The following is a 15796-nucleotide window of genomic DNA, read 5'->3' as shown; positions in this document are numbered from 1 at the left end:
CAACATGTGTAATGCCCTGACACCATCCATTTAAAAGAACATGTGGGTCACTGGTTTCTTTAAAAACTGACCACAAGGGGAGGTTCATGTAAAATCCATTCATGAGGAGTCCACAGACAGACACCGACATACGGACACACGTACATACGTACATACGGACACACGTACATACGTACATACGTACACACGTACATACGCAGCCGAATGCGGTACTTGCGCGCTCTGCTTGCGCAAGTAAAAACTAGCCTGCACTCTGTGGAGGTGCCAACTTGCTCCTTGTGCACTCGTGGCCATATATGGTCAACTGGTGCACCAGCAGAGCCCTCCTTGTTATTTATATATCAGATCGCACTTGATAAGCTTTAAAGGAATAGTTCACCCCCAAAATGACATTTTCTCTATTGATTAGTCACACCATGAAGACTAGAGTTCAATAATATCTTTAGTTTTTTGTCGCATTCCCAATACAATGGACGAATGGGGACCCGTTTCGAAACGGGTCCCTATCCGGAATCAATGGGGGTAAATTTACTCAAATCCAATTTTTGTCTTAGGAATGTGACAAAAACCCAAAAATATTATTGAACTCCATAGTCTCCATGGCATGACTAATCAATAGAAAAAAATGTCATTTTGGGGGTGAACTATTCCTTTAAGGCAAGATATATTCAATCAATCAATCAATCAATGAATCAAAGTCAGGTACCTGACAGGTGATCTTGGGTCCGTTCCTGAGCGAGGAGGTCCCCGTCACTCCGTTCCTGCTCTCCGTGGTGTACAGGTAGGAATACTTCTTAAAGGCCTTGAACCTGGAGGACACTGGGACCATGAAAACAAATATTAAATATTAAAACGTGCACACTGCACACATACTGTAGAGATCAAAGGGGGCTTGAGCCCCTGCCCTTTTATCCGTCTGTAAAAAGTGTCCTCTCCAGACCATGAATGCAGTTTTTACTGTGGTGAAAGAAATGCAAACGTCCTCTTTCCATGCCACACCTGAAGGCTGCATTCAAGAGAATTGCCTTCGACCTCCAAGCTCACAAGAACAACGCATTGCAGACAGTGGAACACGTTGTGAGCTTGAAGGTTGGAGGTGTTTTGTAATCTCTTGCACGCACAAGAAGGCGTGCGTGCAAGACACCAGTCATGTTGCCATACCTTAGCAACAGGCATGATGAATTTATTTTAAGGAGTACATTTTATTTGGCAGCAGCCATACTTTGCCATACCCAATTGACACCTCTGACAGAGTGTATCATTCTGTAACCCCCAGAATCAGGGTTGTCACATCCTGGGCCCTGGGTACAAGGATTCACTGCGGGCCCCCCATGAATGTTCTTCATAGGGGGAGGGGTTTAACCCATTTAGACTGGGAACGCGTTGTTACACGTTATTTTGTGCTTTAGCTATTGAAAAATAGCAGATCTACAAGCTCACAACAAAACATCCATTGACAAATTGCAGCTGGTTCATAATGCTGCTGCCAGGTTACTCACTAGGCCCCTACAGTATCTACATCTCAGAAATGATCCAGCCCACCCCCACCACTCGCTCACTCAGATCAAATGATCCATCCCACCCCCACCACTCGCTCACTCAGATCAAATGATCCATCCCACCCCCACCACTCGCTCACTCAGATCAAATGATCCATCCCACCCTTACCACTCGCTCACTCAGATCAAATGATCCATCCCACCCCCACCACTCGCTCACTCAGATCAAATGATCCATCCCACCCTTACCACTCGCTCACTCAGATCAAATGATCCATCCCACCCCCACCACTCGCTCACTCAGATCAAATGATCCATCCCACCCCCACCACTCGCTCACTCAGATCAAATGATCCATCCCACCCCCACCACTCGCTCACTCAGATCAAATGATCCATCCCACCCCCACCACTCGCTCACTCAGATCAAATGATCCATCCCACCCCCACCACTCGCTCACTCAGATCAAATGATCCATCCCACCCTTACCACTCGCTCACTCAGATCAAATGATCCATCCCACCCCCACCACTCGCTCACTCAGATCAAATGATCCATCCCACCCCCACCACTCGCTCACTCAGATCAAATGATCCATCCCACCCCTACCACTCGCTCACTCAGATCCGCAGATATCCCCCAAAATCACCAAGGTTAATTTGACCTTTGACCTTTAGGAAACACAAATAAGTTGCTGTGTCCAACAACGTAGTTACTGCACTTTGGCTTACTGTAGGGCAGCACAGTACTGGAGTAAATGTACTCTAGTTACTGTAGAGTAAATGTACTCTAGTTACTGTAGAGTAAATGTACTCTAGTTACTTCACACCAGCGGTCTTCCACATCATCAGGACTGCCATGACCTTTGGTCGTGACCTTTGGACGTGGCTGTCAATCATCCACAAGGAGAACAATGCATCATAAACACCACAGAGTCCAGCAGCAGATAAAGTAACTCAGTACTTTTACTCCAGCCTCTGTACTTGAGTACTTGAGTACCAGAGTCCCCCTGCAGAGAGCTGCACACAGCAAGGGGTGGGGAGAGTAACTGAGTACTTTTACTCAACTACCAGTGGTGTGTTCAATGGGTATAGCATAGTTATTCTCTCCCACACGCATGGCACACGCACGTGCACATGCGCACGTACATAGACAGTCAGACATGCGTGTGTGTGTGTGCATGGTCACTGAATGAAATGACCGCTCCGTTGTTAAGCAGTTCATGTGTGAATTAACACCTCAACACAACAGCCCAAACATCACCTCAGGGGTCATCAATATGCCCATACATGGACATTATGTGTCCGACCACGTCAAAGACTTTATAATGACATTGTAATGTTCTTATTTTCATCATAGGACCTTTAATTACTGAATGTCAGTCTCCAGGTTTTATTCACAATATGTCATGTACATATTGTGAATACAGTACTCTTACCTACATATGTATTCTATTACATATACAGTAGAATATACAGTATGAAGTCAGTGTTTGCATGAACTGCAGTCCTCTCCTTATCTCCTCTCAGAGGGTCATGTGACTTATCTCCTCTCAGAGGGTCATGTGACTTATCTCCTCTCAGAGGGTCATGTGACTTATCTCCTCTCAGAGGGTCATGTGACTTATCTCCTCTCAGAGGGTCATGTGACTTATCTCCTCTCAGAGGGTCATGTGTGTCAGCGGACATGAGGAGAGGAGGTGTGTGTGTGTGTGTGTGTATGTGTGTGTGTGTGTATGTGTGTGTGTGTGTGTGTGTGTGTGTGTGTGTGTATGTGTGTGTGTGTGTGTGTGTGTGTGTGTGTGTATGTGTGTGTGTGTGTGTGTGTGTGTGTGTGTGTGTGTGTGTGTATGTGTGTGTGTGTGTGTATGTGTGTGTGTGTGTATGTGTGTGTGTGTGTGTATGTGTGTGTGTGTGTATGTGTGTGTGTGTGTGTGTGTGTGTGTGTGTGTATGTGTGTGTGTGTGTGTGTGTGTGTGTGTGTGTGTGTGTGTGTGTGTGTGTGTGTATGTGTGTGTGTGTGTGTGTGTGTGTGTGTGTGTGTGTGTGTGTGTGTGTGTGTGTGTGTGTGTGTGTGCGTGCATGTATGTGTGCGTGCGTGCGTGCATGTATGTGTGCGTGCGTGCGTGCATGTATGTGTGCGTGCGTGTGTGCATGTATGTGTGTGTGTGTGTGTGTGTGTATGTGTGTGTGTGTGTGTGTGTGTGTGTGTGTGTATGTGTGTGTGTGTGTGTGTGTGTGTGTGTGTGTGTATGTGTGCGTGTGCATGTAATGTATGGTTTCCTGGGTCAAAGTGCATGTTTGAACCAACAACACGTAACCTCCAACACACATGCTGACCTCTGACCCCAGCCTATTGGACCTGATCTGGGGCTGAAGATGAGCACAAACTATAGATAGATAGATACGTAGATAACCAGCTGATCTGCAAGTCCACAGGCTCTGCTCTGACCTCAGTTAATGGACAACTCCGCCCTAAATCCCTTCTAGGCTCATTGTCCAAGTTATATTGATCCATAAAGACTGTCCATGGGGTCTATTAGGCACAAATGCTCCTGTTGTCCAGTTTCCCCAGCAGAACCCAGCAGCTCTCATAGCATAGAGTGGAGCCTATAAGCCTATCGCTTTTACACTATTTGTTGTGGTCAAAAGTGATTTTCTTTTTCATAAATGTGTTACAAGCAACCACGATCTCATAAATAATGTTTTGGGGTGAGCATTCGGCACAAGTGCCAATCAAAGTGACTGCACTGGCCAATCACAGGGCATCTATTCCGGGACTTGGCAAAACACATAAAAGCATAACATCTGTTTAGCAGAGTGTGATGGCTTAAAATTAAATCACTTTTGACCACAACAAATAGTGTAAAAGCGATAGGCTTATAGGCTCCACTCTAAGCTATGAGAGCTGCTGTGTTCTGCTGGGGAAACTGGACAACAGGGGAATTTCTGCCTAACAGACCCCATGGACAGTCATTTAGGATCAATATAAGTATAGCAAAATGAGCCTAGAAGTGTTTTAGGGAGGAGTTGTCCTTTAACACTTCAAGACAACAGCTAAAACATCACCTCAGGGTCATCAATATGTCATGATGGGTCCGTAGCAAAAGACTTTATGATGATACTTTGATCATAATAAAGGCCCTGTTTACACCTGGCAGTCAAATCCAGACTGAATCAGATCTGTGTCACATCCAGATTGGAATCTGATTGGTTCCATGTGACCATTTAAACCAGGGTTCCCCAATTAGTTTTCCCCAAGGGCCGAATCATGTCTAGGGTACCAAGCTGAGGGCCACAGCATTGAATCATGTCTAGGGTACCAAGCTGAGGGCCAAAGCATTGAATCATGTCTAGGGTACCAAGCCGAGGGCCACAGCATGCAGGGGGCGACGGTGGCGTTCCCGCTACTCCAGCGACAGTTCAGATATCGTCGTTGTCGGGTGGAAATCTTGTATGTCCAAAACCGTTCGTTTTGCATTTATCATTTTAAAAAACGATTTAAACTAGTGAAAACAGCAGATCTACAAGCACACAACGCCTCGCACCGCGAGGCGTTGTGTGCTTGTAGATCGGCTGTTTTCACTACTTTTGTGAGACGGCCTTGAATGATGAAGCAGGGCTTTACTTTGCGAAAGAACATACAAATTTGGAGATACGAGGTTTCCACCTGACAACGACGATATACTGTACTAGTGTTGTTGCTGCTCTTATACCACCATTATTACTGGGGTTGGTGGGGGTCTGACAGTAGCCCCCTGTGGGCCGTAAATGGCCCGCGGGCCGCCTATTGGGGAACCCTGATTTAAACCAATCAGATTCCAGTCTGGATGTGACACAGATCTGATTGTCTGCCAGTGTAAATGAGACCTCCATTGTTCACAGGTCCTGAAAAGCATGCTGATGAATGATTGGATTACACATTATGAAGTCATGGAGTTTGGTCATTGCATCGTCTACTCAGGATTCATTTGCTTGATTCAGTATTTAGATATTTGATATTCATTTTCTATAGGACTGGGCCCTGGATGGGCAGTGTCTGATAAAATGAATATAAAATATATCTAAATGTTGAATCAAGCAAATTTAAATCTGTCCAGGGTGTTCACAAAAGCCTGAGTAGATGATGAAATGACCACAAGTTCTTTTGAAAGTAGAATATTAACTCTGTGAAAAGAATCCTCTGAATTTAACCCATGCTAACTGTTAGCAGGGAGTCTCAGTCTGAATGGAAAGGGTTAAGTGTCTTGCTCAGGGCCGGGGCGTCAAACCGGGGACCTTCAGTGTCCCATCAGACACTTCCCAGTCAACCCCTTTAAACACTCAGTGAAACTAGCTGATGTACATAAAGCTCACAACCAGTCAGGGCATGTACATCTGTGCACGCTTGTTAGATCAGCTACGTTTAGGGTTTCAAGAGGTTAAAATGCAGGTTTTCAGGAAACGTTATGAGTGATAAACTTACATTTACATGTTGATGCGGGCTCCTCATTCTCACTGCCTTGTTCTGAAATGAAAAAGAGAAAGAGAGATTTATTTAATCACATGTATGTTAACCTATATTTATAACAACAACAGAGATAATACTACTATTACTCAGGCCTGGAATTTCCTCATTTTAGGGGCGTGGCCACTTGGCCTTGCCCTTTGGTGTTGTCCATTGTTTGAGGACACAAAGGCCAAATGCCAGGACAGGAAGGCCATCAAATAAAACACGATTTTAGTCCATTGAAAGAATTAATTGAATTGTAAGGGTTGAGAATGATTTTAAATTCAATATGTATTGTAAACTATCTGCTGTGAAATAAACCACAAACCTGTATTTACAATGAAATGAAATGGGCCTTAACAAAAGACACTGGTGTCCACATGACAAGAAATAGAAACTGGTGTCTACATGACAAGAAATAGAAACTGGTGTCTTCATGTTGACAAGACAGAGACAGAGGAGTTTGCGTTGCTGTACAGTAAGCTGCTGGGGCATTAAGGCCACTGTGGTCTCAGGTCATGTCATTGCTTTGAGGGGCACAAGGCCAAACTGAGGGGCAACGACGGCCATGGCCTTCATGACATTCCTGCCCTGCTACTACTACAACTAATAATAATAATAATACACAAGGACATGTTATAGCTGGAGGTCCTTCTCTAGTGCATTTACACAATAGAATCATCATCAACACTGAGTATTTTACTGTATGTTTTCATTTGTTCTGGGATTGAACCACCAGGAAAGAACATCCACCTTTAACATAAATAATTCTAATTTAATTCATAACACTATGTGAGACTTTAACATGCACGTTCAACTGGCCTCCCCATTTTGGTTTCATGTAATATTGTCCAAAAAATAAAGTTCAAATCTTACAAAGGTACGATAGCGAAAACAAGCCATCTACAAAGCTCAGAAGGCGCCTTAACACGATGCACCGTGAGCTTGTAGATTTGCATGTTTGGCAGATTGCAGGCCTACAGTGTATCCCCAGAAATGAATAGGGATGGAGCCCTAAACAAAGGTGGCTCGATAACCCGGATAACAGATTTATTGATTACCCGGTATCAATAAGCTTTGGGCTTATCAAGCTTGTTATCGAGCACAACGGCCCATGATGTCATGTTTAAACAATCAAGACAAGAGGCCATCAAGACATTATTACAGTACTATTCATAATATTAAGCCATTTAACACTTATTGCACACTAATGAATGATTGTTTAAATGATATTTAATGATATTTGTTACTTTTGTCAATTATCATCTTCATAGACGGTGGTCAGCCACAAACTCACAGTCACAACAACAACTGGCCAATACAAATAAATAAAAAAAGATATCAGTTATGTTCAGAATGTCTTTCCACAACATAAAAGGCTCAACAGTGGGCTGATAAAAGCCTGGATCAATAAGCAGGATCAATAAGGTGCTCATTATCAATACAAATTAACAAACTCCATCCCTAGAAATGAATAAGGATTGTGGGGCTGAAGTTTAGTTAACCCATTTAGGCTTAGAATTATTGAATGCTTTAAATATTGAGAAATAGCAGATCTACAAGCTCACAGCGTGGCACCGAGTGCTGTGCTGCGAGCTTGTAGATCTGCTATATTTGAAAAATCTAGATTTTATTTTTATTTTTTTTGCAAGTCTTTGAATATATCTTTTTAAAAGTGAGAATTTGTAATTCAAATATTTGCTTCTGGTGGGGTCACTGGAATTAAATATTTTGAGATGGGGGTCAATGGTCAAATAAATGGCATTTTTGGGGGTCTTTGACATGAAAAAGGTTGAGAACCTCTGACATACTGTCGAAACATCGTTTTCTTCAGAAACCTTCAGAAATCGGGTCGAAAAACATTCAAAGACTTGCACAACAAATTTTCACGATTTTTCAAAAATAGCAGATCTACGAGCTCGCAGCACGGCACTCAGTGCCGCGCTGTGAGCTTGTAGATCTGCTGTTTTTCAATAGTTGAAGCATAAAATAAGGGTTAAAGTGGTTCAGATCTATGTTCAGGTCATTAATCAGAGAGGATCAAGCAGAACTTACGAGCCCAGACCAAGCTGCTCCCGACGAGCAGCAAGAGACACAGAAACGTGTCTCTCTTCATGATGGTTCCTTCTACTCTGTTCCTCTGGTGATGTGTGGAAGATCTACAGCTCTGTTATTAGATCTATATAATGATATCTAGTAAGATGTGTTCCTTCTAACTTCTACCTGACATATGGAAGCTACCAGCTGTGTTAAGGTCTTTATAAGGTCTCTCTGTGTGTCTCTTTAGTCCCTCCTTAATATGATACACTACTGATAACTACTGTCCTGTGTGTGTGTGTGTGTGTGTGTGTGTGTGTGTGTGTGTGTGTGTGTGTGTGTGTGTGTGTGTGTGTGTGTGTGTGTGTGTGTGTGTGTGTGTGTAGTTCAAAGTTCAAACTCTTGCTCAACTCTGTTGTTAAGTGTGACTGCAGGCCACAGAGTCAGAAGAATCAATGTTATTGTTCTGTCTCTCAGTTTGATTGTTTTTAACAGCTGAATTAAACAGTTAAACCTGGTTAAACTAATCGTTATTTATTAGTTATTATTAAGACCTCATGATGATTCTACGAATGCCTTCTGATTACAGACAATTTAGTGAAAAACGGATGTTGCTGCCAGGGGCGTCAATTGGGTATGGCAGGGGTATGCAGCTGCCATACCCTGGGTCCAGGGGGGTCCAGGGGTATGCAGCTGCCATTCCCTGGGTCCAGGGGGGTCCAGGGGTATGCAGCTGCCATACCCTGGGTCCAGGGGGGGAAGATAAAAGTTACTTTCAAAGATAAATCCATGAATGTCTCTTTGTCTATCTGTGCTGGTTATTATGTTGTTAAATTACAGTAAAATAAATGCAAATGCAAAATGTAACACTTCAAGAAGATATTATAATTATATTCTGCACAGGTGCAATGCATTATTGTTAATTGTGGCATGTTTACTAACATGCCAAGTTTAGCTGCACTTGAACAACCGTTCCAGGCTGCCATATCCGGCCCAAGAAACCGTAGAAACGGAGGAAAAAATTAAATGAACTTCTTAAAATAAATGTATCATACCTGTTGCTAAGGTATGGTATGGCAACATGACTGGTGTCTTGCACGCACGCGAAGGCGCGCGTGCAAGACACCAGTCATGTTGCCATACCTTAGCTTTTTCTGAACTGACGCCACTGGTTGCTGTGGTTTGTATCAGACTGTTTGAGAAGCTCTGATTTAACACACGCATGACTGAACAGGTCATTTTGACCTATTCTGAGATTTAGAAATGGAACAATTCTGCTCAGGAAACACTCAAAAATATTTATTTCATGTTTAGTTTACAAGACGTCTCGGATGGTAGAAGAAAAACAAGACTTGGCTTGTATGTTTAGGAAAAGTCATGGAAGGGCAGATTTCAGAGAGTTTCCCGAGCAAACCCATTCCACCTCTAAATCAGGCTCAGTCATGTGCTGGGAGGGATAAAGATAAAGATAAAGATAATATCCTTCTCAATTGAAGTGGATGCAGCATCCACACCACAACCATAGCCCTAAACGATATCGTTTGGATCACTGTCCGCAAGGGCATTCACCAAATATTCGAATATCAAAGTCACAATTCGACGTTGTTCACCGAAGTCGAATATTCTCCTTTTTTTTGTTTGTTTGTTTTTTTGGTTTTCTCTTTAAAAAATATATAGTTAATAAAGCTTGGCTAGATAGGAAGTCATAAGAATGAGTTGCCAATGCCCCTGGTGTATTTGAACTGGGGACCCCCACCCTGACAAGCACTTGGAATTGTAGGTATTACATTTAATGTGACTCGGTTCCGCAGATAAATATTGTGAAAATAGCAGATCTACATGCTCGCTTGTGAGCATGTAGATCTGCTATTTTCACAATGTCCGCCTCTTGCTTACTTAATATTTGACAGTTTGGTCAGTCCTGTCGAATATTCGACTATTCGAATACTTGGAGGTTGAATAATTGGAATACTAAAAATCACTATTGGTGAATCACTATTCGTGAATGCCCTATTCCACTACTAATGTCCACTACTATCACGTCATCATGACGTCAGATAATTATCGTTATCTTTATGGGAATGGTTCTTAGAAGGCGTTGGTAGACTCAGCCTCAGCTCTTGGGTTTGAGTAATTGCTTCTAAAATACTTCAGTAATGTTCCAACGACTGCATGGACCCCCCGCAGAACACTGATAGAAAAACACTGAGATGACTTCTGTGCTGACATGTTGCTTGTGTTCAGCAGTGAACTGTGATAAATGGTATACATTAGGATCAACTGAACTCCTTCCTTGAACATTCGGCCGCAAATATGGGTAACAGATTCAACCATGCTGCCACCAAAATGTGGAGTGACCTAGGATCTGGACTCATAGAACCCCCAAGGGCCGAATCATGTCTAGGGTACCAAGTCGAGTACAACATTGCAGGTGGCGACGGTGGGGTTCCCGCTACTCCAGCGACAGTTCAGATACATGTATCGTTGTTGTCGGGTGAAAATCTTGTATGTCCAAAACCGGTTGTTTTGCATTTATCATTTTAAAAATGATTTAAACTAGTGAAAACAGCCGATCTACAAAAAAAAGAAGGCTAAGCCTAGTGACTAGTGACACTGCTGCTACAGCAGGGGTTCCCAAACTTTTTTGTCTCAGGGCACCCCATAAATATTGTTTTAATCTGAGGCACCCCTACATTATAATTTTCACTCCCAGCACCTTATATTTATAGCACATCGTCGTTGTCGGGTGGAACCTTGTATGTCCAAAACCGTTCGTTTTGTATTTATCATCTATAAAATGTACAAAACTAGTGAAAACAGCAGATCTACAAGCACACAACGCCTCGCATCGTGAGGTGTTGTGTGCTTGTAGATCGGCTGTTTTCACTAGTTTTGTGCGACAGTCTTGTATGATGAAGCAGGGCTTTGCTTTACCAAAAGATGTACACATTTGAAACTTGGAGATACGAGGTTTCTGCCCGACAGTGATGATATTTTAGTGATTATGTTGCAAGGAAAACGTTGAGATAACAGCCATTTTGGTTAGAACTGACTGAAAATAACTTGTACTTCCAAGTTTAAAATGATACTAAATCTTTTTTCAAGTGTCCAAATGAATTCCAAATATTATCAAATGATCCTGGACTGCCGTCGCGGCACCCCAGGGTGCCCCGTCACCCACTTTGAAAACCCCTGTGCTACAGTACCTTCATGTCATTTGTTAAAATAAAAAATATAAAGTATTCAATCAATCAATCACTGCAGTAAGACACATAGTGTTACAACCGTGACCCCGTTTCCCACAATAAGGTCATTCTGTGTACGGTGTGTTGGTGAAACATCTGCCAAAGTACAGCTGACCTCCACGGAGAGAAAAGACAATATTTGTCTTGTCAAAGCAGGCTGTGTGACTTCAATGTGGACCACTGCTCTTTTCACCGTGTTTTACAAACTGGGCTACGGAAAGAATGTTTTACCTCCTTTCTCTGAGAGTCTGATCAGAGACACGCGCCAGGGGTCATCAATGTGTCCAAACACACAGACTAATGTGTCCGTGGCAGATTTTAGATTTTGTTTTTACACACCATTTATAATGTTCTTATTTTGATCATAAGACTCAGTTACTGAATGACAAGTCTCCAGGGTTTCTTCAGAATAAAGGCCCATTCCCACTGGGCCAGATACAGAATAAAGGCCCATTCCCACTGGGCCAGATACAGAATAAAGGCCCATTCCCACTGGGCCAGATACAGATACAAAATATCTGTGTCCATTGAAGTGGATGAGACTGGACTACCATCCACTTCAATGGAGACAGATATTTTGTATCTGGCCCAGTGGGAATGGGCCTTCAGTATGACACCGGGGCAGCAGTGGCTCAGGGGTAGAGCGGACGGATGGAGAACTGCAAGGTTCCCAGTTGGATCCTGGGCTCCCCCAGAGTTAGTGTGGAAGAGTCCTTGAGCAAGACTCTGAACCCCTAACTGCTCCTGATGAGCAGGTTGGTGCCAAGCATGTGTTGCCACCATAGTTAATACAGCCATCATGAAGCATCCCACAACAGCCCTGCCAGTCGGGCTCAGCTCTATTGGGACAACGGTTTGTGTGTTGGTCTGGTGAGTGGGAGCCCTGGGTTCAATCCCTGCTTCCACTCATCACTACACACGGTTTCCTCTGCCATCGGTGTATGGATGTGTGTGTGAATGTAATAAAAAGCGCTTTATAAATGCACCATTTAACATTTACACTTAAATTATGACAAAAAAATAATGAAGGTATGACAAAAAAATAATGAAGGTATTTCTATAACCATATATCCTCAGTAAAACAAATACAAGAATACAAGAACCGCCCCACAGAGTGGTCGGCATAAAGAAAAGAGGGCGATTGTGATTTGTGGTGAGCATTGCGGTTGCTCCCTGCAAGCCTCATCCTGAGTGGACGTGTGGAGAAACAACATACTGTACAGTAAAAGCTTCCTTTATACTGCATGATGACATTCCACCTCCACACTGTCATGCTCTGATGCATGGAGAGAGGGCGAGATCATTAGTGACCTACAACTGGGTTGCAACCTGGTCGGTAGTTTTCACCGACTGGGTCGCTAAATCTACCGACTGGGTCGCTAAATCTACCGACTGGGTCGCTAAATATACCGACTGGGTCGCTAAATATACCGACTGGGTCGCTAAATCTACCGACTGGGTCGCTAAATCTACCGACTGGGTCGCTAAATATACCGACTGGGTCGCTAAATATACCGACTGGGTCGCTAAATCTACCGACTGGGTCGCTAAATCTACCGACTGGGTCGCTAAATCTACCGACTGGGTCGCTAAATTTACCGACTGGGTCGCTAAATTTACCGACTGGGTCGCTAAATCTACCGACTGGGTCCCTAAATCTACCGACTGCGACTGGGTCCCTAAATCTACCGACTGGGTCACTAAATCTACCGACTGGGTTGCTAAATATACCGACTGGGTCGCTAAATTTACCGACTGGGTCACTAAATTTACCGACTGGGTCGCTAAATATACCGACTGGGTCGCTAAATCTACCGACTGGGTCGCTAAATCTACCGACTGGGTCGCTAAATCTAGTCGGTAGATTAGCGACCCAGTCGGTATATTTAGCAACCCAGTCAGTAGATTTAGCAACCCAGTCGGTAGATTTAGCGACCCAGTCGGTGAAAACTACCGACCAGGTTGCAACCCAGTTGTAGGTCACTAAATGATCTCGCCCCTACTGGATGCATGTACAGTACCGATTTTATACCAGTAAGACTCCCTAATGGGGAGATAAGCGACCGTTGGTCGCTTATCTCCACAAATATCACAACCTCCACCTCTCACGTCATACGGGTAGCCATAGTTACACCTGATGTTGAATCTCCATATATGGAGATAACCTACGCATCACACAAAGTCTGACCTCACCAGCCCATACTTGGGCATGGACGACTTATATCTCCATATACGGAGATGGCCATATATGGAGATACGATGACATCACAGAGTCCACAGCTGATGATGTGGCGTGATGTCATACAATACACAAACAAGCCCTATATAAAGGGGCAATTCTCACCAGGGAAGAGAGCATTGCCTGGAATGTTGAATCTCCATATATGGAGATAACCTACGCATCACACAAAGTCTGACCTCACCAGCCCATACTTGGGCATGGACGACTTATATCTCCATATACGGAGATGGCCATATATGGAGATACGATGACATCACAGAGTCCACAGCTGATGATGTGGCGTGATGTCATACAATAAACAAACAAGCCCTATATACTGATGCGATACGATGACATCACAGAGTCCACAGCTGATGATGTGGCGTGATGTCATACAATAAACAAACAAGCCCTATATACTGATGCGGAGATATGAGCAGGGCAAAGGTGTGACGTGTGACGTGTGACCGACCGACGGACGGACGGTGGAGGTTTTCATAGTAAACTGCTCCCTGACGGTCGCAAATATATAATTTAAGTGAAATTCTAGGTAATAAACACACACACTTCACAGGGTCCACTTGGTTACATTTATAACATTTATACACAGATTTAAATGAACATGAGGATTTTATAATAACACTTACTGTATCACAACAGGTTATGGAACTGGTTGGTTGGTGTGATTTTACAGCCCCCTGGTTCATAACAGCATACTGTACATTGTGTTTTAATCAGGACTACTACAACAGGACAACTGTTCTACAGTCCATCTCGATAACAGCACCACAACAGAAGGACTATTGTACTTTTTTACATCTAAATATTTGTATAATTTGATGACTACTGAGTCCTACTGACTGATGACCTGCTCATCAAACTATTGACCATTTATAGACAAAAACAAAACAAACAAACAAACAAACAAACAAACAAACAAACAAACAAACAAACAAACACATCTCCATGAATTCAAGGTTCAAGGTTCAAGGTTCAAGGTTGTACTTTATTGTTACGTCTTTTGTACAGGTACATAAGAGTAAAATTTGTTTTTGTTTGGCATCCTTCAGTCAATGCAGTCGTATATCAAAAAAACAATATAATAACAGCAAACCACATCTAAAAATAATAAGGGTAATAATCTAAAAAGGAGTGCAAAAGGCAAAAAGAGCAACAGTAAAAGAAAAGAGCATCCTCAGATGTACATGTGCAAAAAGTTTGGCATATTCTATACGCCAACATATTCTATACGCCAAAGGCTTCCTGTAATGTTTTGGGGTGAACTACTACAGAGGTAGAAAGAAGTATGCAGGGACTGCCCATGCCATGGCACCAAGAGTACTGAAAAATACTACTCAAAGTAAGAGTAGGCCTACTGTCACTTTTTTTTTTAGTAACAGTAAGAGTAAAAGTACAATTACTAGTCCAGGAAATTACTTAAAAGTAAGAGTAAAAAGTAGCCTATTTAAAAAGTAGTTTTTTCTTTCTTTTATATGCATAAAACTGAATCAAACTAACCTCAACATGTCTCTACCTTCCTGGGAAGGCTCATCATACAATGCATTAGTTGGCATTCTTCTTGTTAAGTCCTTTCATACTGAACAACTTGTTCAGATGAGGCCACAGGGATGCACATTGTTCACTGGTTGTGTTTGTCTTTCTCCTGTTTCTTTGTCAGATGAGCTCCACAGTCAGGAGGTTCCACAATATCAGGAGAATCATTGTCAGATGAGATTCATCATCTCATCACTTTTTGTGTTCTGCTGGAGCTTCTTCTTCTCCTCCTCCCTTGGGTTTAAGGGCAGCTTGCAACCATAATCCTGCACTACTGCCACCTGCTGGAAACCATGTTGCTTTCACACTATGTCAAAAACCTGATTCTACCACTTTTTGTGGCCACATCAAAGAGATTCTATAATAAGAGACGGCACTCCCTATACATCCCATTACAACAAGCAGCACCCATGTTGCTCCGCCATCTTGGAATGATGACGACTTCCGGTGGTTAAAAAAAACATAATAAAGTCATGCTGTACAATCAAAAACTTGTTTTTATTCTGCTCTACTATGATATATTTAATGATTCTATATATAACTGGTCTGTGTTGAACAGCAAAAAAGTATTATAGCCTATATGCATACTACTATAATGATTTACTATTTTATTTATAATATTTATCAATGGATCAAAACTGGAATGACTTACTAATAATAACATTTCAGGGTGCATGTGTGCACATGCGTGTATATGCTAAGGCATGTTTGCGTGCAGGCACACATGTTAAATATGATGTGTTAATACCAAA

General features: G+C 42.8%; 1 protein-coding gene across 1 annotated transcript in view; it reads right to left on the bottom strand.

The window, feature by feature from the left end:
- apoba (apolipoprotein Ba) overlaps positions 1-8269 on the bottom strand; it is an 86483-nt gene extending 78214 nt beyond the window's left edge. The window contains exons 1-3 of the mRNA XM_080751450.1: positions 8043-8269; positions 5964-6005; positions 707-819 (exon numbers count right to left, since the gene is read on the bottom strand). Of these exons, the coding sequence (XP_080607576.1) occupies positions 707-819; positions 5964-6005; positions 8043-8103 (216 nt within the window). The 5' untranslated portion in view covers positions 8104-8269. The remainder of the gene's footprint in view (positions 1-706; positions 820-5963; positions 6006-8042) is intronic.
- Positions 8270-15796: the final 7527 nt, after the last annotated feature.

The sequence above is a fragment of the Nannobrachium achirus genome (assembly GCF_963921795.1).
Source record: "Nannobrachium achirus genome assembly, chromosome: 20".
Taxonomy (NCBI): domain Eukaryota; kingdom Metazoa; phylum Chordata; class Actinopteri; order Myctophiformes; family Myctophidae; genus Nannobrachium; species Nannobrachium achirus.
Note: the sequence above shows the minus strand (reverse complement) of the source record. Positions and strands in the feature narration are given on the sequence as shown.